Source organism: Channa argus, chromosome 2, assembly GCF_033026475.1.
Source record: "Channa argus isolate prfri chromosome 2, Channa argus male v1.0, whole genome shotgun sequence".
NCBI classification, from domain to species: domain Eukaryota; kingdom Metazoa; phylum Chordata; class Actinopteri; order Anabantiformes; family Channidae; genus Channa; species Channa argus.
Window position 1 is genome coordinate 17,258,092 of NC_090198.1, and position 24,068 is coordinate 17,282,159.

At 38.1% G+C, this 24,068-nt stretch overlaps 3 protein-coding genes across 8 annotated transcripts in view; 1 reads left to right on the forward strand and 2 right to left on the reverse strand.

Annotated features, from left to right (window-relative positions):
• The window catches only part of homer2 (homer scaffold protein 2), a 29,545-nt gene extending 20,084 nt beyond the window's left edge, over positions 1–9,461 (reverse strand). For both annotated transcript variants that reach the window (XM_067495982.1, XM_067495981.1), the window contains exon 1: positions 9,321–9,461. In XM_067495982.1, coding sequence (XP_067352083.1) covers positions 9,321–9,325 — 5 coding nt within the window. In that variant the 5' untranslated portion in view covers positions 9,326–9,461. The remainder of the gene's footprint in view (positions 1–9,320) is intronic.
• Positions 9,368–12,404, forward strand: LOC137121051 (RNA guanine-N7 methyltransferase-activating subunit-like protein). 4 transcript variants are annotated; one of them, XM_067495987.1, is made up of 3 exons: positions 9,368–9,497; positions 10,590–10,760; positions 11,485–12,404. In XM_067495987.1, the coding sequence occupies exons 2-3, from the start codon at positions 10,591–10,593 to the stop codon at positions 11,696–11,698; spliced, it is 384 nt and encodes a 127-aa protein (XP_067352088.1). In that variant the 5' UTR covers positions 9,368–9,497; position 10,590; the 3' UTR covers positions 11,699–12,404. The 4 variants fall into 4 exon arrangements, with proteins under 4 accessions (XP_067352088.1, XP_067352087.1, XP_067352085.1 ...); XM_067495986.1 differs by having other exon boundaries at positions 9,400–9,497; positions 10,561–10,760; XM_067495984.1 differs by lacking the exon at positions 9,368–9,497 and adding an exon at positions 10,126–10,311 and having other exon boundaries at positions 10,561–10,760.
• Positions 12,405–19,120: 6,716 nt separating this feature from the next.
• Positions 19,121–23,623, reverse strand: LOC137121097 (BTB/POZ domain-containing protein 1-like). 2 transcript variants are annotated; one of them, XM_067495990.1, is made up of 8 exons: positions 23,043–23,623; positions 22,572–22,728; positions 21,244–21,349; positions 20,955–21,152; positions 20,585–20,714; positions 20,394–20,481; positions 19,988–20,134; positions 19,121–19,895 (listed from the first exon to the last, which is right to left on the reverse strand). In XM_067495990.1, exons 1-8 carry the CDS (start codon positions 23,474–23,476, stop codon positions 19,737–19,739), a joined length of 1,419 nt encoding a protein of 472 aa, XP_067352091.1. In that variant the 5' UTR covers positions 23,477–23,623; the 3' UTR covers positions 19,121–19,736. The 2 variants fall into 2 exon arrangements, with proteins under 2 accessions (XP_067352091.1, XP_067352090.1); XM_067495989.1 differs by having other exon boundaries at positions 20,585–20,777.
• Positions 23,624–24,068: the final 445 nt, after the last annotated feature.

Genomic DNA, 24,068 nt, shown 5'->3' on the forward strand with positions numbered 1-24,068 from the left:
ATTACATGACTCAGCAATAATAATGATGAGGAAAATTTCTAAATCTGCCTCTGAACAATGATCAGTCGTGTGACTCCAAAGACAATCAAAAAAGAGTGGGATAAGTCTGCCTGGTAAATTTACTGACTGCAGACTGCTATTTACAACAACCCAACAAACAACTGTCCAAACCCCCCTTCCAATCTGTGTTTGGAAGGGGGGTTAATCGGTGTACACACACACACACACACACACACACACACACACACACACACACACACACACCTCAGATGTCAAGAGTTGAAAGTTGTTATAAAATATGTGTTCTGGAAATTCTCATCATTTATTTCCTGTTGAAAGCATCAAAGAAAATACCATTCCTACTATAAATTCAGTCGCACTTGTCTGGTGTAGTGCTTGATTATGGAGGTGTACAGTTACGATTTGCAACTTTGGATGTAAATGTAAATACCACTCGATTAATTTACCTCTATAGATGTTAATGTTCATTGATAAAAAGAACAGAATGATGTGTTATACAAGTACAGTTAAATATTTCTTGCTTTAACATCAAGAGCCGCATTGTCACACCCAAGAATATTTCTAGGACATTGTTCAAGTGCAGCTGGTAAAAATAGCCACACCTGCATGCAATACACTCATATCCTCAGTTCCATATAATCTCTACAGGCACTTAAAACGTGAAAGAACACTACAGCTGAGAGGGAAGAAACGGTGCTTCGCTTTTATTGTAGTGCTTGACAGCAGCTGGATGCAGCAGATTTAAAGTATCCCCTGGAAGTTCTCATTTTAAGTACTGAGGTCAGGTGGATGCAATGCTCTTGTGTAAAGTTCCAAGAGAGATAAATAATTAAGTAGTGTTGCTGGATTATAATATAATAATATTTCCTATCATCTATTGCACACTTTTTAACACTATTTTGTTAAGGGCATGTAGAGTATTGCACTTGGTTTTACAGGTTTAACAAATGACCAAAAGTAATCTTGTATCCAACTTGCCACTGCAGGGAGTGAGAGTGAGATTATAGTCTTTGGAAAGGTACAGAAATCCGAGTTTTATAAGCATACTGATGCATTAAGTACCCAGTCCCACTTTAGAAGAGCATATTGAAATTTATTCTTGTAAATAGGTGAATTAATATATTAATGTTACAGTGTACTGAATATGCCAAAGCACTATGTTAAGTAATAACTTTACCCTTTTAGTCAAATGTTTTGCAGCTGCAAACACTAATATCAATGTTTGCTGCTGTAAACCTTGTGGAATGCTGAAATATTTTTTATTCCTGTCCCTGCTAGAGCTGATATTTAGTTTCATGACACAAAAGGGTTTAAAAAAAATGTGAGGGCACAAGGACGAGCTGACAATGCCTCAGCCACACTTTGCCTAGCTCAGCATTTGTTTGTTTAAAAGAAAAAAAAAAATCACGAACATCTGTTCGAATTACTGTATCATAAACCTATATACTGCAGTGATTTTGTTGCAATGCTTAACAGCATCTGGCAAAAGGAGTTGTCAAAAGCAGCATTCAGTTGAGCATTATTTTCCATGCATAACTTTAAGGTCTCATTCAAAGTATCAGACAGGGTGGCAGAAAGCAAAAATTCATAAGCTAATAAAGCTTTCCTCTTCATTGGAATTATGGTTTTCACAGAAATTAAAGCCCAGTAAATTCACCGTCCCCTTTAAGCCTAATCTTAGTCTTCATCTGCTTTGGGAACAACAAAACCCATTATACAGATCACAGTTGTCACTTCACACACACACACACACACACACACACACACACACACACACACACACACACACACACACACACACACACACACACACACACACACACACACACACACACACACACACACACACACACACACACACACACACACACACACACACACACACACACACACACACACACACACACACACACACACACACACACACACACACACACACACACACACACACACACACACACACACACACACACACACACACAGACCTTTGCAGTGACAGTGTTTGGAGCCAACTGACGTTAAAGGCCACTGCTGAACACATGGATGTACTCAAACAACTGTCAGTGAAATCCAGTGATCTGCTTTTCTGGGATAATAAGCATTAAGTTGATTGATTTAAAAAATAAAATAAAATCATCATTTTCATTTGAGGTTGTTGAATTATTTGCTCAGCTGACTGCTCACTGTCCCCATCTGCTGCTTTAAATAATTTACAGGTGTGTGTGTGTGTGGATATCAAATTTGAGTTAGTCTGTGCTGTTTGTGCCCACATACACCTACTCACCTACCTCCGGCCCATGCACACTGTTATGTAGCGGCAACAGAATAAATTAAAAAACACGAATTGCACCAAACTATATATATGAACAATTGTTTTATGTTTAACCATTTAACTGGCACTGTAACTGCCCGGCTGACCTTTTATGCTGCTATTTTGCTGTAGTAAAAACTCTGAAGACGTCGCTTTGGTTGTTTATCCTCATTTACCTCATTGAGTATTGTATGTAACATTATATCCACTGGGTGGCGATGCTGTGAAGAAATATTATTGTCTGAAAGCTGTTGAAATGACATGGAATAGGTATGAAAGTTGTTAAAAATAAATAAATAAATAAATATTTTCCAATATCATTTTTAGACACCCTACCAATCATATTTTAGTTAAAGAGCATAAATCAGACTAAATAATATCTATGATTAGTCAACCACTCTGTTGAGTTGCCACTGTAAGGAGGCAGTTTAAACAGCCTAGCACAAGGTTCATTTCTCATTCTTTACCTATTTTCTGACCATTGCTAGTCAGCCAGTTTGTAAGCTCCAGAGACATAATTATATCAGAATGTTCACCTACTAGTGTGTGTAAATGTCTAAGATGTGGCTTCTATACTCTTTGAGATAGAGCTGTCTGAAGCCACCCATGCAGTTCAGGATTGCAGATTAGCAACATCTAATTTGTGAGCACTGTTGTTGAACAAATGATAACAATTTATGTCTGTCATAGCTCAAAGAACATAATACACGTTCAATATTTATATTGTATGAATATGTACAATTGTCTGAACACTTTGATAATGATATGCCAAAGTACACATTTTGCAAACCTCAATTTGACATACACTTAACTACTCAAAGTATGTATTCCAATCTCTGATGTTTTTATTATGAAAAAATAAATACAAGTTTTGTTGAAATAAAATCCATTCATGACTAGGATAAACCCCAACCAGCAGGTTCATTTGCACATAAAACCTGAAATTACCCAAAATTGGCAGCTCAACCAGGGGGTTGACTTGCATATCTGCTTCCTGATTGGGTAATCTGACAAATAAAACTTGAAATATTACTAAATGAAGAGGCAGCATCACAATTTCACTAATAATATATTTTTTAAATGAATTTCTTTATGTGGAAGTTAAAGGGTTAAAGAATCTGTACTACAAAAAGTTATGACAGCACAGAAAATTAGACACCAGCTCTGTGTAGGAATGTGTTATCAAAAGGCTGTCATGTTTGCACTACACTGCCTCTGTGGAATATAGAGCATCAATATTGTGAATGATGCAGAACTAAGCCCGTCTGCCTCTTGTTCTGTTTAAAACCTTTTAAGTGTGAACTTGTTCAGTACCTTCGATTTACCTAAACGCTGTATTCTCCAGAATTTGTGAAGTTTGCCAAGAGAAGGATTACCAAGCTGCCTAAAGGAATTTGAAGATGATGTGGGATGACACCATGTCCTGAAAGGAAGTGTGATGACAGCAGGCAGCTTCTTCCTTTGACTAAGAGTTTGGATGGTGATTTTAATAAGAGGTGTTGCAGTCACATTGCATTTGTGTTGGTGCTACATCTGTACAATTCATGTTGGTTTTTCCACCATGTGAAAAAACTGCTTCATCCAAATTTCTGAGTTGAACAACCCACTGCAGGTTCCTACAGTAACATATTTACTTCACCAAATCTAGAAGTAACAAACAATACAATTTAAATACAATATTATTATTGTTAATATTGTATAATATTATTATTAATTAAAAAATATTATTGTATTATTGTAATATATTGTGGCAGGAACTTACAATGTCTAGGTTTTGCAAGATGTTTAGAGTGTGAAATTGGAGATGAACTACTAGTGAAGTGTACAATCAGGTAATATTCAATTGATACCGACAGTCATAGGGATGGAGTAGCCAAATTCTTTCAAAACTGATTTTGCCACATGAATCCCTTATCAAAACTATCACTCACATTCTCCATCTATTTAGTTCTTCTAACTATTTAGTTTCATTAAAAATTTAACTGATATGCACTGAATGACAGAATAAAATGAATTATTTCACCATCTTCAGTTACAGCATCTGCAGCTATAGCAGAGTTTTGAGCAAATGCAGCAAAACAAAAATGGAATGGACACTGTCACAGAGCAGTGACAAAAAGAAGGTATAACCACTTCAGCATAGCTACTGTAAATGCCTCTCGTTACCAGTGTTTCTCACAGTCGGTACTATAATTCACAAATCTATAATTCAAGTTACTAAATGTAACAACAAAAACGGTTATATTTGTTTTGTTGCTGCATTGAGTAAAACAGACATGCACAGGCTTCATAAGCAAGCTCAGGCCCAACAAAATGCTATCATAGCCATATACAGCACAATCAGATGAGTCTGTTGCACTATAATAGGATGTCTTCATTAGTGAGACAACATCTCTCTGCCTGTGGGACTTAATATGGTCATTGGCCTGTTTAGAAATATGTTTTTCCCCTTTGCCTGTACAGGCAAAACCACAGACCTGAACAGATGCTTTTAGTGAAATGCATCAAATTATTTTCCGTGACCTACTGAAAAGCGACTCTAAAGCAACCATCTTGTTAACAAAAGGACAATTTTGGGATCAGAGTTCTTTTTAGCTTGCTCATGTGCGTATTGTACAGTGAACATATATTACATTTCTTCATCACTTCAAGTGCTATTGTAAGGCAGAATGTTCATGAGGCTAAATTGGTTATTTGAAAATATTCTGTGGTTAGCATTATATGTCTAAAATGTTCTTCCTGAAGCCAGGTTATCTGATGAACATGGAATTTACACTTTTATTAGTTAAAATAACTTTGGTGACATAAGCTGCTTCATGCAACTGTCAAATGCAGCATCTACAGTAGGGGAAGGAACACTGACTTAGACCACTTAGTCTTCCTCACTTTCTCCGCTAGTGCTAAATTACAGCTCCACTAAATTACAACTGGATTAAATTAACAAAAACAACATCTTCTCCCAAATGTGTCAGAGAGGGAACATGACAAACTCCCACCTAGATCACAAAGTGCACAGATCTAGTGACTTTGGCAAAAAAAAATAAATAAAGTTGCCCCTTCCAAGTAGAATTTAATTGTGAACCTAAAATAAAACCTACAAGAATTTAATAACTTGAATTGTCATTTGTTGGTGTAATCAAGTTTATATAGCAAATGAACGGGCTCTGTCATTTTTACCTTTGAGGTTGAAAACAGTGCTACCTATGAGGTGATAGCAGCATTTTGTGTTTGAATAAGTAAAGTAGGCAGGAAAGGGATACTCTCTGGGATAATCACTACAACACCACCTAGGCTCATATCACAATAAACATGCTGCTGATGTAAAAAGGCAGATTCATATATAGACCATTGGTTCCCAGCGGGGTGCTCAAGATCACCTTTCCTGCTTGTTTTCTAGCTATCCCCACCCAACAAGTGCTTCACCTACTGCGGTTTTCCTGGATTAGGTGTGTTTTTAATCAATCATTAATTGAAGATACCAATTCACCATTTCCTTCCCCACCCTCATCTAAGATAGTGTCTTCCAGCTTCTGATGGGCTGAACACACTTCCAGCAGTGTTCAGTCCATCAGCTAAGTAGTGTAGGCATTGTTAGGAATACATGGCATAGACTCAAAGATCCCTGCTGAGCAAGAGTATTCATTTAATACTGAAATACAGCGTGGTGGAAATGAATAAATTATCCGTTAAAAGAGCGCTACATTATGCTTTTATGTTTTTATCCTGACATTTACAAAATGGAGCATTTCTCTCAGCTTGACAGTGACTTACAGAAATGAGAATGTTTTTATTTTCACCATTATTCATCCATTAAAAAGGTTAAATTAAGGCATTTCTTCATTATTTGATGGTGTAATGCAGAAAGCAATAAATGTTAGCAGGACAAAAAAAATTCAATTCAATGCTTTTGTATTTGCTTTTTGACTTAATATGACATCTCATCATCTTCATGATGTTATTGTTTAATACTTTAAAACAGATTTTTATTTTATTTAAAAATTCCTGCTGTTAATTGACTTATAAAATCCTTGAATAGAAAAGAATCAATTTAAATAAAAATGCTTGTGTGTTTCAAATTATTTCATTTTGTCACCATTTAAGTACAATTTTTAAAATTAATATTCATTACTTCTAATGTTTTGGAATCACACAGTATACAGAACCGTACCTCATGCCAGTACATCTCATTAAACTGGAGAGAGACACAGTATCCCATGCAAAGATGGCAGCATGCCAGATTCAAACCAGTGACCCCAGCAGGTCTCCCTCCACCACACAGAGGTTGCAGAATGCAGAACCTAGCTTAATCTAAGAGCTCGAAGGAAAAGGAAGTGAGGAAGTCTCTACAGAGGCACAGCATGGCAGCAGATGGCCTCCTAGGCCTCAACCATCTGGTGAGGAGACGTCCAATCCACCGTCAGTCTGTCCCCTTTCATTTACCCAGGATTCTTCAACAGGAAGACCTGCTACAACCTGCCAGCTACAGACAGAACGCACAGATTCAGATTAGGCTTATAGTCCACTATTCTGCCTGAGCTGCCAAAAAACCCACTGCTACATCACATGTCACAAAGCCTAATCAATGACAGTTAAACCTTTAGCTCTCTTTCTCTGGCCAACCAGGAGATTATCTATTCCTCAGTAAGACTGCTCACAGCATGGCTTCCTTTCAATAGCAATATGCTGAATTCATTCTGCCCTGTTTGGCCATTTGTTCTGTAACAAGGGACTTTCAGGCAATATAAATTTATTTTTGGCTAGTTCCAGACAATATTACAGACAGTATTGTGTTTTATAAATCATGAACAAGGGATGTGATCAATGACCAGTGCTTCAAGAGGTTACTGAACACCTCTGTTAGGAAAGGGACACAAGAAGGTGGAGACTCAATGAGTTAGTTTGTGTGTGATTTATAGTTAATCTATAACTCCATTTAGAAGCCAGTAGTTTCAGAAACAAAATCTATAGTTTCCACCACCAAACATACACCTACACACATTCACACTCACACATTCTTACAGTATCTACACTGACTGCTCACTTATGGCAGGGCACATTGCATCATTTGCAAGTCTAATCAGGATGTAATATATATCACACTGAAGACTAAATGTGAATTCAATCTTAAACCATTCTCAAAAGGGAGATTTAACAAATTTAGAGATGAAAATATTAGAAATTAAACAACTTACCCTCTAGTCAAATGATGAAATAATCCATTTCAAGAACTTCTAACAATTCCATATTTCCAGCTTCTCCACTAATATTTCTTGAATTCTTAATTATACTAAATTCATGAAAGTATTCAGTTCAAGTTGGGGTTTAAGAAACTTTAATAACCTTAACACAATGTCTACAAGAAGGATTAACTATAGTTTATCAATAATGTAACACACACACTTTAATTACAGCCCTATAAATGATTAAGTTATTTGATTTAAAGAAAACATCCAGCTGGTTATAGCTTCTAAAATAAAATTCTCTTTTTTCTCTAACTTGTGGTGGGCTGTTTGTGTTTTTATTCACATTTTGGATTTAATAATGGACCAATTCACAAACTATTGTCAATGTAAAAATATCAAATATTTATTAGTTCTAGTTTCTCACATGTGAGTATCTTGTGGTTTTATTAGTCTTGATCTATAACTATACTGGAATGCTAGTTAGACAAAGATGTCACCATGGGCTCTGAGGTTTGTGCAAATTTTGTTTTTGCCAGTTATTGAATAAACATGTAATTGGAAAAAAATCTTATTATAAATAAATAAATAAAATGAATCAATATCTGGAACCCCAAACAGACATCTACCACTTTGTGGCCCAGCAAGTTTGAGAATAGCTGGCCAAATAAAATTTCCTGGAAACAATTTATTTTTACTTTCCACAAACTATTTAGTTAGTGACTGAAATCAATGAACTTGAGAAAAGAAATCTGTTGCCATTTCTGGCAATAGGTGTGACCTCCTGCCTTGGACTAGCTGCTATAGTACTAGGCTGTTTCAAGAAACAACACTACAGACTGTTTCAAACCTGCTGGGTGAGTATGTTAAACTTTCAAGAAAGAGTCATAACAGTTGAAGTGGTTTCGTAGGTATCAATAAACATGTCTGCTCAGGAATGCTGATTCTTATTCATATCTTCCTGCTTATGATCAAAGTTTTTCAATTAGAAATCTAAGTATAAGAAAAGTTTAAACTGACTATTCAGGCATGGGTTTGATGCGGAAAGAGATTATTGGCACTGTCTGTTATTACTGCAATTATTAAGTCAAATAAAAGCAATGCACACAGGAATAGGAACTCCAGAAAGAAATACCAGTAGTGTGTGTAGACGTGAGGAAAGCTTGCGATTGCATAACTCTGGCACAAAGTCACAGAATAAAAATTCACACCACAGTAGACTATGTAGGCAAAATAATGCACTGTACCCTGTAATAACTGTGGGAGTAAACCATTATCAGCCCCGTAGCCCGTGGACTCACACACACAAAAATACACACACTCCAAGAAGTGCCATATCTTCTAATGAGTGGGCAGTGTTGACATTGCCCCCTTCATATCATGACCCTCTCAATACCATATTATTACAGACAGATAAGGAAGAACTTGTGTGTTCCGAGAAGAATTAGACGGATCCATCCGAGACTCATACTAAAAACCACACATGCGTTGGCACAACGGCATCAAGCATTTTCACACAAGAAAGCAGAATGTCTGACAAACATCGAACACAGACTGGAGTCACGTCTTGAATTTCCAACACTGTCAGATATTCTAGCGATAGAACACTGAACTGTGGTCTTCCTCGGCTTCCAGCACACACAGGCGAGCTGGGGAACCGCGACAACTATAATCAGATTTATTCCGAGGCTTGACAAGGTGACAGTTGTAGAAGCATCTGTATACTTTTAATACACGCACCAAACATTTCAGTCAGTGCAGGTGTTTTCAGAGGTGCTCTGAAGGACAGCGCTTTCTGGATTACTCACCCCATTGCCGCGGACTTGAGGAACAACTCCGTTTTATATATCGGTTTATTGGCTTCTGTTTAAGAGGGAAATGATGTTCAGAAGTGCGGTTAAAGTCCACAGATGATTAGTGCTCCAATGAGTTCTTTTCCCGTGTGCCAGCCCCGAACAAGTCTTGCGCTGAGAGACAACTGAAATGTGAGAGCACTTCGTAAACTCGCTTCACCGGGTTGTCAAGCTGAGCCCCACAGATCCCCGCTCATTTCAGGAAGTTTTCTTTCTCTGCTTTTTGTTTGTTTTCTTCTTCTTCACGCACGCGACACAACCAACGCTTTCATCCACGTTGTCTTCAAACAATCGGCGCTAATTGACTAAGTCACAGTGGCTGCATATCCCCGCTTTCTCGCAGCGCATAGTTTCGTCCTCCTCGACGGGATTGGGTTTCATATGAAGGGCAGCAGCAGCGACACGGAGCGGCTTCCACCTGCTCACGCTTCTGCCAAAGCCACCCACTCTTTGCTAAAAACCCGTGGGATCTGCGTTTTCTGTTGGACTTTACTCGCAAATTGTGGTCCGAAATCACGAAAATTTCCCACTAAAAAAATGAATTCACAAATCATCGCTACTGCCAAAAACGACCAATAACGATTTGATTTTGTAGATTTAGTTACACTTACATGTTTTAAGTGAATATGACGACTCTCAGCAGTTGTCTTTTTCTCCCAATTTAAGTAAAACAACAGTTAATGCAATGATGCAAATAGCTGCAAAGCACTTTCGCATCATTTCATCTCAAAATGTGACTCCAACCTGGGTTTGATTCGACAGAGAGTGCCCAAAAAAGACTACAACCGATATTGGCTTTAGGTCCCTGATTTCTAGCATCCATCAATCACTGGCAGGTGCGCTCGCTCCCGGAACCTTAAACGCTCTCCATTTTGTTCTGGAGGAAGTATTTTATTGGCGTACCGCTAAAGGGATTTCGTCGGGCAGAGTCGTTTCGTGGAAATAGGTATTATTGTGGCTAAAGACACACTTTGTGTCCTTTAAAGGCGTTCTGGAGATATACGTGCTTTTATTGTAATTTTTAATTGTATAATGTGTTTAGGTAATGATAATAACATCCCGATCACTCAAACTTTTAGCGTTCCGCATCGGAAATGTGGTTTGGAGCCTGCCAAACAACACAAAATTGACTTATCCGCCCGTAAACACAATTAAAAATAGGATAGTATTGTAAACTTGGTTCTGATTTCCACAGTTTCGGTGGCTTTTTCTCTGTGACTACAGCATGACCGAGAGCACGGAAACCCCCCAGACGTACGAGGAGCTGTTCGCCCACAGATTTACATCGGAGGACCGTGAATACCAGGAGTACGTAAAACGTCCAGCTGACCCCCCACCTATTGTTGAGGATTGGAGGGGTCGTGGAGGTGGAAACCAGAGAGGCAGAGATAACCGGTAATGTATTGCAAAGTGGGCCGATACAGTTACTTGCTGTATGTTTTGGTGCTGCAACTACAGTTGCCGCATCGCGGTTTTATGCTTTCGTTAACCAGATCAGTTATAGTTTAACTTACATCTGACACATCTGTCCATTGTCATATTCTAATCAGGTTATCCTTAAGCCCAAATGGACATTTGTGTCAGATGTAATGATTTTCCCTTAAGGCCTTTGTGAGAGACAGAGTGGGATAGGACCTAAGTCCAACTCCCTAAGGTACTGTATCTTAGAATCTAATCGGTTCCTCATTGAGCCAAAATTGATAACGATTCAAACAGATTCAAACAGCTTGACAAGCTTGATACAGCTGCTGCCTGAGTGGGAACATAAACTTTTAAATTAGTTTCTATTTTGTTTAAGTTTAAGAGGAACCTTAACCTCAAGGAAGATCAGTCTGTGGTTACTCAGCTGCTTTGACTCACTATATTACTGAAGTAATAAGCTGATTACTGTCAACTTTGTTTACTAAAGTGATTTTTTTCTCCCCCTCACATGCTGTATACTGAAATAACAGATTAGAAGAACCCACTGAAAAAGATCCAAATTTAGTGCAGAGAACCTTATGTCTGGTCCATTTAATGCACAACCTGAGGTTAATTATTATTTTACATGCCTCGTGTAATACATGTGTCAATGTATTTTATGAAAATATATTTTAAATTTATATCTGGCTCCAACTAGGTACCAAGACCGTCATGGACACAGAGGTCATGGTTGGGGAGGAGGCCACCGCTGGGATGGAGAGCGGGGTTGGCGTGGGGACCAACGTGGGCAGCAACGCTGGCATGACAGAGACAGAGACAGAGACAGGCACTGGGGGCATGGAAGTGGGTATCAGTCAGGCCATCAAAGCTACAACGCTAATCATCGGAGACCACATTATGACCGCTACTGATCTCCACTCTCATCTTTCAGGTGTTGTCAGTATTTACAGTATTCAAAGTCTTTTAACTTGCATTGCAATGCCATATGTGGCAATGTGCAAATGTTAAATATTGGTGTGGTTCTCATTACCACACTCTCATATACCAGGGCTGAGCTATATAATATGTTAATTCAGTTTCACTGACTGATATATAGCAAGCACTCAATAAGATTTAGCCCTGAATGATTTCTGAAATGTCACACCAAATAATGTAATAATAACTGTTTTGACTTCTACATAGCTTTTTCAAACCAATACCACAGTATTTCTTCCTATATATTGGTTAGCCCTAAAATCATTAGATTTACATTTATATCAACACATGTTTGGGAATATAATAAGGATATTCTTGCACTTTTCAAGTCTTATTTACAGTAACACTGAAAATAACAGTAATTTTGCAGTAGTATTTCTGATACATGGGCTGATTATAACCTTATATGATTATATTACATTATAACTGGGAAAGGAGCAGTTTTGTGTTCAGTTACTTTTTGAAAAGCTTTGAGATGACATTGTTATGAGTTACACAGTACAGTATTGTTGCAAACAGTGAATCTACATTTTCAGAGAAAATCTATTTGTAGTGCAGCTCTATTTGTCTCTATCACAGTGGTATACAAGGTTAAATAACTAATGAACTGAATTGTTTTCAATAAACAAGTATTTTCTTAAAGTCTTGTTGGTTTTTCTGAGGTTATAAGGTCCAATATGCAACAAATCGTCAGTCCTAAGCAGCACTTTTACAGTAAGTATTATAGGCATATTGTGAGGTATTAAGGCATCTATTGAAAGCTCCATCAGTGTTGATGGTGACCTCATCCAGGGCATTGGGTTTTAGCCATTGTGTAAACAATCCACACAATTTTCTTTGCCAGTATTATAAATTTAAGGTTTTAATGCTACACAAACACTCATTATTAAAAAATATTCTAATGAGTTACTTTGAGGATTTTAAACTTGGGGAAAAGATAAGACTGGTATTCAGTATCAGCTGACACCCTGTGAAGCTGAATAGGTGAGGAACCACTCTTCTTTCTGAATTTCACAGCTATATTCATAATCAGGCTTAACCTACGTGTACATTTCCTTTTGGTCATATGGCAGATGCTTTTATCCGAAAGCAACTTAAAAGTGAGGGACAAGGCAAGCAAAAATCTAAGTCAAGGAGAAAACATCAAAGCAAAGAGCTAACAAAAGAAGTGTTTCTGTTTCATGAGATGCAAGTGCATAACCTGTGCCAAGTATTGCACATAGTCACTAGTCTGTTTTAAGGAGTCGTAAGCCAAAAAGGTTTTGAACCACAGGATATTTGTGGGTCATAAAAAAATCAGAATTTATTTCAGATTTTAACGGGGCAAAAAAATGGAAGTTTTTAATTTACATCTTAACTACTTTTTTCAAACCTACTGTAGTAATGTTAATTCTGATGTGCGTTTGTGTTGCTTGACAAAGCTACTGTTCTGTGTAAAAGGATATAGTATGATACTAGTCAATTTATCAATTTTCATCTATTTCCAGGTAATGTTTAGAGATAATTTTAGTAAATGTTTATATGCTGATAAAACAAAGTGTGTCCTTGTCCTATTAGTAAATCTTTGTTTCAAAACTTTCACAGCCACCTCATGAAGCCACATTTCACCAGTTTCACAGTTTCAGATTTCAAACGCCAGTCTAACAGATGACGCATGAATTCACATTGTCACACAACAGTATGTCAGAGGAGGAAAAGCAGCATTCGCAGTAAATGGCCTAGAAGATGCCCAAGACCAATGGTTCACATTGTAAAAAGCAACTAGTATCAGAATCCTGTAGATGATTAATACATTACTGCTAAATGCATCATTAGCTTTGGCATATGTGGCTCATTACCTAAATATGTTAGTGCTTGCATATCTCAGTCCATTCAGAGTAAATAGTGACTTTGGACACAATGGTCCACTCCAGCACAAGCAGAGACCTTCTGCACTGTTTAATCGCAGCCTGAATGCCATTCAGTGGTTTCTATTTATGGCGGTGGATAAGATGGGGTTAACAGTTTAGTGCAGTGCAATCAGCTGTGAAGAAAAGGGAGAGAGTGAGGGCGAGGTTGGGGAGCAAGTGTGTGGGGGGATGTGCTGAAACTGGCACACAGCAGGAAGGACTGCCATCACCACTGTAATCAGTTTAGATTAGAGAAACTTCACCCTCGATTGCTGTGTCTTCACTGAGCAGGCGAGTGTTTGACAGTAAAATGGTGCTGTATTAGGAAAGACATCAAAAATCCAACTGTTACAGTTTGGATTAGTGTAAAAAATGTTTTTTAACAGTTAAACAGACATTTAAACATTTTTGAAAATACACATACATGTATTGTTGCATGTAGAGTAAATTTAAGGCTGAGCCCACTGCCAGCAGCTAGTTAGCTTTACTTAGCACAAAGACTACGAAAAGGAGGCAACAACTAAACTGTCTTGGTCCAAAGATTACAACATACTAGCACTCCTAAAGGTCACTGTTATATCTTGTTAGGTAAATCAATGACTATAGGTAAGTAGTGTGCTGGATGTTTTTTTTATTTTTTAACTGGGCACAGTAGCATCCTGTTGCAAATATTATAATCTTGTTCTAGATAATAGTTTCATTTGAGATACACTGACATCATCCTAAAATCCTCACAAGCTCTACCATGTGTAAAGTTTATACAGCAACCAACAGTAATTCAGGGGTCACATGTTCATCTGGTCCTTTGGGTGACAGAGAACACTGAGTATCTCTTATCATCTTGTTAATGGAGCATAAAGAATTTGAATTTCAGGGTGAGTACATCTTTTTTATATTGCTACATTCATTCAAACAAATTCAGCACCACAACATTGTTTGGGTAAATTATGTATTCAGTGTCTTCCACAATCAAATCCACTTCTAATTTGATTTTAATTAATAAATTATGCATAGCGAGGCTTGGAAAGTGTGAGACAAGGAAAAACAGAGTGAGTCACAGTGAGGGACAAGTGAAAGTCTCCTCGGTCTGGTCTGCCAGGCTGTCAGGCTTCACGTTGCCTGTTTGTGACAATGCAATGTGACAGCAATGGAGACAGTGTGCTTGGGGCTATGTCCTTGATGATGAACTCATCCACTACAATCAGCTCCCACCACAAGTGCATATACATACACCCATGTGCACACAAAACACACACACAAACACACGCATGTGCACACAGAAATAGAGAGAGAAAAAGAGACAACATCCCTTGCCCCTGAAGCACTCAGTGACCTACATCTGGTGTTGGAGAGTGCAGAGGCTAAAGTTGGCCCAGGCCAGGCAGCCCCCAGCAGACAGTGCAGTGTTCATATAGCATGTGATGTATGTGAATAGCGGGGTATTCTTGCTATGCTCATTCTGCTAAAATAAATGCCTCCAGCTATGTTAGGTGCACACCAAGTCGCACCCTCTTACAGAAACACATGCACAGATAGAAAATGTATGTGCATTTAGACTAGATCATATTTTGTTAAATCTTGTTCCCTACTCATCCAACTGTGTGTTCTATAAGTTAATCTTGAAGCTGATGTAAAGACAGTGGACACTAGTTTGTTAGTCTCTTATATTTTGTGGTGTCTTCATTGGTACATGAAGGCAATTTTTTTCCTGCATTAAAAAGCTACTTAGAGAATAACCCTGGTTATTTTCAAAATTAATAACAATTACTAAAGGCAACATTGAATCTTCTGTACTGATATTTGGTTAGATGTCACCCAGCAGCCTGGATTAGCTTAATTGTCTGTGTTATCCAATAACTATTTAAAACAGATCAGCCCCACAAACACCTCTACTGGGTGACATGTTTTTTCATTCTAAAATAATGGTTTTGTAATAAAAAATTATGCCAATATAATGGCATAAATATTAACTCCACCAGAGATCTCATGTATGCAAAGTTGACTGGCTGCAGTACAAGGAAATTCTAGTTCGGAGCATGTGGGCTATGTTTATTGAAAATATGTCGACTACATGTTTTTGAATTTAGAAACATGTCAGTTAGTGGGGATGTTTGTTTTTATAATAGTTTTTGGATGCAGATATGACACTGATCGTTATGTCTGATTGTCAACAGCTGAATGCTCAGTCATCTTTTACTTTGTTTTAAAGGAATTGTTGTATTAAGCAATGCCTTATATGTAAATTTGTATTTCTACTCTTCAGCCTGCTCTGTGCCCACAAATTTGCAATTAGATTTCAGGAAGATGAGCATCAACACCCTGGAGAGCATCTCCCTGATCCACCACTGAAAATTTACATTTTTTAATATTAATAAGACTTACACTCAAAGGGCACATGCATACATTTTTAAATAAAACAAATGTTGCTCTTGTGAAACCAGTTGCCCAAAATAGGTCAGCTCAAGGAAGTTGGTTCATTTAACTGTAAATGCAGGTGTGGTAGCTGATCATACCTTTCATTGCTACAATAAAGTCTAAAGTCCTGCGCAGTCACACACTGTCACAGCAAAAAAGCATTGTGTCAATAAAAAAACACATCTATACAATCAATCGTTCAGTAATACATACACTATGTACAGTATGTCTGCTGTTATTAGAAACAACTGTACCAAATTAGATTAGTCGGTAATATTAGTGGGTATAAAAAATCAAAAGAAGCCAAAATTGTGATTAGTCAGAATTGTGACATTATTTTTGACTTGCTGCATCATTATGTTAACATAGTTTCAAGACTACAGAAGATTTTCTGTCTGTTCTGTATTTGATTTTATTTTTCTATTTTCTGTTGAATAGCGGTCTACTTCTTTACTGTCGCTATAGCATACAATCATATCTTCATGTATTATTCATCAGCCCCAAAAACCAAAACTTCTGTGAAACCTCTAGGCTACAAGGAAACCACATTAACCTCATCATTCCTCTGAACTATGAGGTGAGATAAGTTGCAAATGAGCAGTTTTAGTGGATATGAACAAAGCTCAACACCCAGTGATCACCACACAGTCCTATATATGTACTGGGTAATTAATTAGTCAACTTACTTACATCACTAGAGTACAGATCAGATAACTCCCACCAGCTGGATAAGCAGTGAAACACACACACACACTTACAAAACTCATCTCTGCAGCTTGACGTTGTTGTGAAGTGATATGGACGTGTGTCCATACAGAGCTGGATTTCACACCAGAACATACTGTATAATTTTTAAAACATGGATCAGTGCCATGGACAATGTGTCATTTTTACTGGGTGTACAGTCAAAATGTGGTAAGGAAGAAATTCCTTCCCTGTGTTACTTTTCTATCAGATTAACCAATCAGTTGTGTACAGTTGCATGCCATATGTTGTTAGAAACAGCTGAGGCAATATCCAAGTAGAAGGCTCAAACCGAGAAAGACAATCCAATCTGCTGCTACCTACAACACCACTTACACACACACACACTGACGCAAAAACAATCATATTTAGCGTGCTTGTGTTTTTTCTACAAACTTCATATTTGCTTCTATTAATGGACACTTCCGTCCATCGGCCTCTGAATACAAAGAGCTTTTATTCAGCTTGTTTTTTGTGGTCCCTCATGGCCTTGAATCATTTCTGTTACACAGAGACTGTGCTGCAGCCTGTTTGTCCTCCTGTTTCTTTTTGTGTCTGGTGGGTGGTTAAAACCTGTCAAAAAGTGATTTTATGGCTCTTTCTGTTGTAAAAGCAGCCTAAGTGGGCAGTCTGCAGAAGAAGCTCTCGGGTTCTGGTGAGTCACCTGACAACCTTCATGGACCGCTCTCCTTGTCAAAGCCCACTCACAGCCTTCTAAAGTGGCCTTGTTTCCATCTCAAGTCTCATATGAAGGTGCAGATTATGCAATGCAGGAGCACTGCAGACTCTGATGCTTTTCACTGCACAGAACTGATTTATTTCCTTTTCGCTGGCAGAACAAGAGAAACTGAAAAAACATTTAATCTTGAAACAACTAAAAACTAAAATGCTAAGAGTTTAATACTAGCTACAATTGTATGTGAAGATTAAAACGCCTGATATTTGAATCCAGCAACATGAATAAGTTGTTCAGATTTTCTGCCTTGCCTACATTTTCCTCAAATTCCTATGGTTATAATCTTCAACATCATGAGTTCAATTGTCTGTTTTGCTCATGACCCCTTAAAAGTAACTGATTACATTCACTCAAGTATTGCATATAGCAAAATTGTTTAGATAATTTTACTTAAGTATTTCAAAGTTCTCTGATTTAGAGGCAACATTTTACTTTTTACTCCATATTTTATTTTTATACTATAGTACCCAATAGTAATATTTCAGAATAAAATGATTCAAAACAGTAATCACCTCAAAAAAGCAAAATACATTTCTCATCCTAGATGACCTGCAACAAACTACTGCTTTCATGTAAATTTAGAATCTAGATATACAAAAAGAGTATGATTGATTGTGCATATTTTATAGGTTATCTTTATTCTTTGATTATATTTTTTTTCAGATGGTAGAGCCAGTCGTCCACTGACCGATCCCCAATGCCGGCTATATGTCGTAGTGTCTCTGGGCAAGACACTGAACCCCCAACAGCCCTTTTCCATCCACAGCTGTGCAGTGCTGTTCCAAGCCCGGTAGAAATTGGGGAGGGTTGCCTCAGGAAGGGCATCCGGCGTAAAAACTGCCAAATCAACATGTGGACAATGATCCGCTGTGGCGACCCTGAACTCACGGAGGAGAAAAAAGTTTGTGGGGCCTCTTCATACTTAGGCACCTCTGACCAATCTAATTTTCTTATTTGGATAAAAGACATGAGTTTAAGTCCTAAACATTACTATTTGTTACTTTTTAAACCACCATTCACTGTCTCACAGTCTCAGGGTTGAAAACTAGTGTACAGAACCACATAGCTGTGAATAAACTTGTGGAACTTGCCCCACCTAAACCAGTTAAGATGCTTGTCACACTTCATTGAATCCATACCAACACTGTTATGTAACATCTGCTTGCCAGGGGCCATATTTCTGTAGAACCAGTACCAACACTGTGGTTTAAAATACAGTTTTGTGATGGTTTGCGATCACCATTTTAACTAGAGTTTTAGAGGCAAAACCTGTCCATGAGACTATTTGGTAATTGGTACTTTTACTAAAGGGAATACATCTTCAAAGACTGTGCATTTGTCTAAGACAGTTCAGCCAAACTTGCTTTCTCTCTCAGACCTTGTTTTGTTTTCACAATCCATTTATCTCAGGTTTAAGGAATCACGGAGCTATACGCCTCACTCCTCAAAAAAATCTGGTTGTTTGATGGCTGCAGAGTGTCTGGCATCACCTAGTGACAGAAAGATAGATGATTCAATCTGCACATAAATGGTTTTCCCAGATATACCCAAAGTTTACAAAAACTCTAAATATAACTTTTCCCCCCTTTTTTTCCCCCGAACCTTTTATTGAAGTGCTAGGCAAAATGAAATCATAAATTACAGCATGTACAACTGACAAAGTTACATAACACACACGGATCCTTAATACAATGCAAAAACAAAGTACTTAAAGACACCTGCTGAATAAATGATAACAGTGCACAATAAAATATGCAAATACACTTATGATAAATGCATCAGAAAGACTGACAAAATAACAAAAAGAAAATGGCATCTTCCATCCAGTAATGGTAGCTGTCTTTGTAGTTTCACTGGTGCAGAATAAACTCCTGTACTGGCAGCTTGCTGATAATAACACATAGGCCATCAGTAAGATCATTTACAACTGGTAATACATTTTATGCCCAAAAAGGGTTTACGAGTTGTGATTTTGCCACAATTTTGGGTCCACATTCCCGATCATGTCTGTACACCACTATTGTGTAGACACAGAGCTTTCAAACACGTGTGTGCGCGTGCACACACACACACACACACACACTTTATTCCAAGGGTACATGAGGCACTACGCATATCTCTAGCAGTCCAGTCTTTCCAGCAGTCTGAGGTCTCCCTGGTTCCGTGTACCTGCACAACACTATGTTAATTCTAGTTGTAGTAGATGATCTCTGGTATCTGCCCATCTTCTACTGAAGTACCATTGTTATTTCCAGGTGAACTAAAAAAGAAAAATGTTGTCTTGGTCCCTGTTGCCGACTCGCGGGTCACTTTCTTCAAACCTTTTGTGCCATAATGTGAGTCTGGGCCCTAGGTTGTAAAATTAAAATAGGCACTGTTAAAAGTTAGTTAAAGCAGATAATATTCATTATTTCAATTATACACTCCAAGTTCAGACTGACCCTTAATGTGGCACATGCAGTGTAGCTGACATTGGGTAGGATTTCCACAGGTTCTTTGAACATCACTCTGAACGTGTTTGCTGTGCCATCACAGCTAAAACCGGTGTCGTTCTGCCCCAGTGTAATGCGTTTGTCGCTTTCTATGATCTAAGGAGCAAATCCACTTTAGAAACATTAACTGTTTACAGCTGGCACAGTACTATAGGTATGGTAACTACATTTTGCTTGTGAAATAGAAACATTTTAAATACAGTTTGTTAAAAGTATAATAATACTGGTTGTTATTTTAATATAGGAAATTATGTAACAATGCATGATAACTGGCTCCAACAAAAAGTGCACACAATCACAATATTTTCAGTGTTAAAGTCTTTCATTATCATTGTGCCTTAATGCCAGAAGTTACCTGTATGTTGACCTGATAGTCAGTCGGTCCATGTATTGAACCATACAAGCCAAAACCCACTATGGATATTCTTCTGTTAACATTGAATCTACAAAAAGGAAAAAGACATAAACACAGAGAAAATGAGAAATTAAATTAACTAAATCAGTTTTCTCAAATTAACAACTGCCCACAGATGTTTGTTGCCTTACCTGATTCTGTCGCTGGTACCGCTGTACCCCCATCGACTCTCAACCTGCTGGAATCTATTAATGCTGCACTCCTCCCCCCTGAGGCAGCAACGGGGCCTGTCAATGTAGTCGACCCGTGGTTTGGGGTTTACTGTAAAGTGTAAAAACAGATTTACCACCTCCCGATCGAACAATATTCCAGACTGGGCAGGCCCTGTTGCACAAGAAAAAATATCAAGCTGGTTTCTGTGGTTTGAGTTGTATAGTCACATAAGGAACATGACACGAATATGCTTAGTAATGGCTGCATTGGTCAGTATTGTGTTGGAAAAAAACTATAACAAAACACCACTGCAGCATGAGAAAGTTAATATTTTTATGACATGCTTACCTGCCGCAAACTCCTCAACAGTCATGAGTGGAAAGCGTATAAGCCGGAGGGCCTTCCCTAGAACCTTATGTTTGTTCTCTGAGGTTGCAGGAAGCTGTTGTCTGTAGCACTCGGCCTCTGCCCAACGTACCACTGCTCCAAATAGGCGGTTCTCCCTGATGCTGAGCGTGTCTCTCTCTAGCACTGCACATAAGGTGTCTACACATACAAAAATATTTAATATTTATAATTTTGCATACAAACAAGCTATACAAAATAAACTACTATCAGGTCACAAAGGCTCACATACCAAGGTCGATATCAGTAAATCCTTCTGCATTTATTGCATCTGCAGTGCTTTTGTCTATGGTGTCTAAGCAGAGACTGGCAAGCTGAGGCTCATCAAATAACCTTGCCTGTAACAAAAAAATCAAAAGACATAAGTATCTTGAAGTAAATTCTGCTAATTTACTTTGTGTGCACAATGGAGAACTGCTCCATTTTAAAAAAGCTAGGAAAAAACTAAATGTCTTCAGAATTATTTCATTGTATTATTAATTCTTTACTTTTAAATTCTAATACATTTAAAATGAGTAGCTAAACAAGGAAACCATTAATAAGAGGACATTCCTGAGAATGGGTCTTTTGTTTTCTCTAGGTGCCTTGGACAACTATTCTTTAAGTTGATGTTGTAAAGCGAAAAGAAGGCATGTTTGATCAGAAAGAAACTAAGCCTGCAGACTGAAGGCATAGCAGTTGGCAGCAGAATAAACAAAATGCTGAACTCAAACAACAAACAGCAGCATAAACCAAAAATAGAACAGCTAATGTCATAAAAACTCAACCACTGATGGCTGGAAGATGGTCTGGTGTTGACATAGAAAAGAAAAAAGTTTTCATGATGCACTTTAAGGGCTGCTGTCTGATACTTTCCACTGATGGAAAGAACAATGCAGCATTGTTATTACATTATTTTCACATTGCCTTAGAAAACACCCTTAAAAGTCAGCCAAGGCTGCTAGAATACAGTACTTCGATTCCTGCCCCACATTAAAACGATCTTATTTGGTGCCTTATGTCTTAAAGGGGCCCCTCACCTAAAATACAATCAGTTTAATCTGACTTTTTCCCAGGGATGTCTTGCCAACCAGAAGGCTTTGGTGTTCTACGCTGAGATTTGGAAACAAACATAAATTGATAGCATTGCTAGCATTATCCCAACAAAGTGGCACTTGAGAGAAACAAAATAAGAATATACCCAGTAGATTCAATAAAACTGTCTCTGAATTATCTAGAAAAAATTTTCATCATATCCAAAAAGCAAAGCAGCTCTAAAATGTAATTTTATGGGAATACAATGTGTACTTTAAAACCATCTGTGGTACTCCTGCCTTTATGCAAGTACTCTTGCTTGTTTCTAAAGTAACTTTGTAGGGCTTTAAGGGAATCGTGTCAAAGAGATCATACCCAAATTTGTTTTTACATAGTTAAAAAGAAAAATATGATTGATATGAATATTTTGTCATTTAGAAAAAGTTACATTTTACCGTAGGTGACACTTCGAGGTACACTTCAAGCTGTATAATGAGAGGTAGTTAATGAGTTAAGTATGCACTATATAATAGATATGACAATAACCTGAGTGAGGAGCATGAATGCATTGTCAGCTCTGAGGTGTTTGGTGAGGAACTCCACACAGTGACCCTCCAGAGCAGGCACTGCATATTTCTTTGCCGTATACAGCGTTGTCATCACAGTCTCTGGACCAATGTGGACCTCATCAGAATACAGGAACCTGTGCAGAGGACACAGGTACCAGAACAATGTGTATGGTTAAGTGATCATGTTGTCATCTGATGTGTACATTTGAAATCTTTTCGCCATCTTAGGCAGGCTAATGTTAGAATCTGGAATGAATAAAAAAACAGTGCACTATGGTTGCAAAAAAATGTCATTACTGAAATACTGTAAATTAAGTTAGTAAGTCAACGGTAATAGAAAAATTAATCATGGTTGACTTGCTTGCCTTCTTTGTTCTTTAATATAAAAACAAAGAACAGCATGGCATCCTCAGGACAGATTAGGAGGCAAGTGATCTTCTGTCACTACCTGAGCAGCGAGAGAAAGGCCGCCGGCTCCACGTCAGGCAGCTCTATCTCAGCCGAGGTGGTGGCCATCCCTCCGTTAAACATGGCATCAAAGACGGCGCTGCCAGCGGCCAGGACGAATTTATGGGCCGGTATCCTCTGGGCCTGTCTGCCCTTCCCCACTATGAACCTGACGTCGCTGAGCAGCTCGTTGTTGAAGAGAAAGGCAAAGCGTTCCTTTAGGGAGCTTTTTGTCGCCTGCCAGTTGTACATGGGCTCACGGTGAAGGCCGAGCACAGGCGGGGAGGAAGGCGGAGCAGGATCGCAGGCTGGCACGTTAGAGAGCGCGGCTGAGGCTGCGGCTCCAGATGGAGCAGAGTTAGATGCTGGCTCCTGCCCGTCATATTTTGACGCCAAACCACCGCCACAGACGCTGCCGCCGCTCCCCGTCGCCATAACGAAAACTTTTTCTTATATATTTTAATCGCAAAATTCGACCGTACCACCTGTGTTTTTATTTACGTGGTATCCTTAGCAGCGGACGCCATCGCTCTTTGATGTTTAGCTTTAACTGCCTGCTAACGCTATCTCCTTCCGGAAATGACGCAAAAATCCCTTCCTCCACAACACCTTTTTCAGTCAACTTTATTTAAAATAACTAAATACTTACCGTTACCTACGCATTTTTGTATCTGGTATTGCTTTGTTGTTACTTAAGCAAATAATTTCCTGGTTATAAATTAATACATTTAATTTGATGACAGTACTTCCATATTTAGTTATAATAATAATCTTATTTTATTTACCCTTTTAAATTAGGGAATAAACATGTAGGCTAGGCTATATAGGCATACATTAATAAACATATAGAGTATATTACTTATTACTTATTACTTATACTTATTTGGATTATTATTAACATGCTTGATATGTGAAATGCACACTTGTTATTAAATTAAAACACTAGATGTCAGTGTCTGCACTTTCACAAAAACACCTTAATCAATGACCATAATAAAAGACAAATTAATTATTCTGCTGAAGAAAA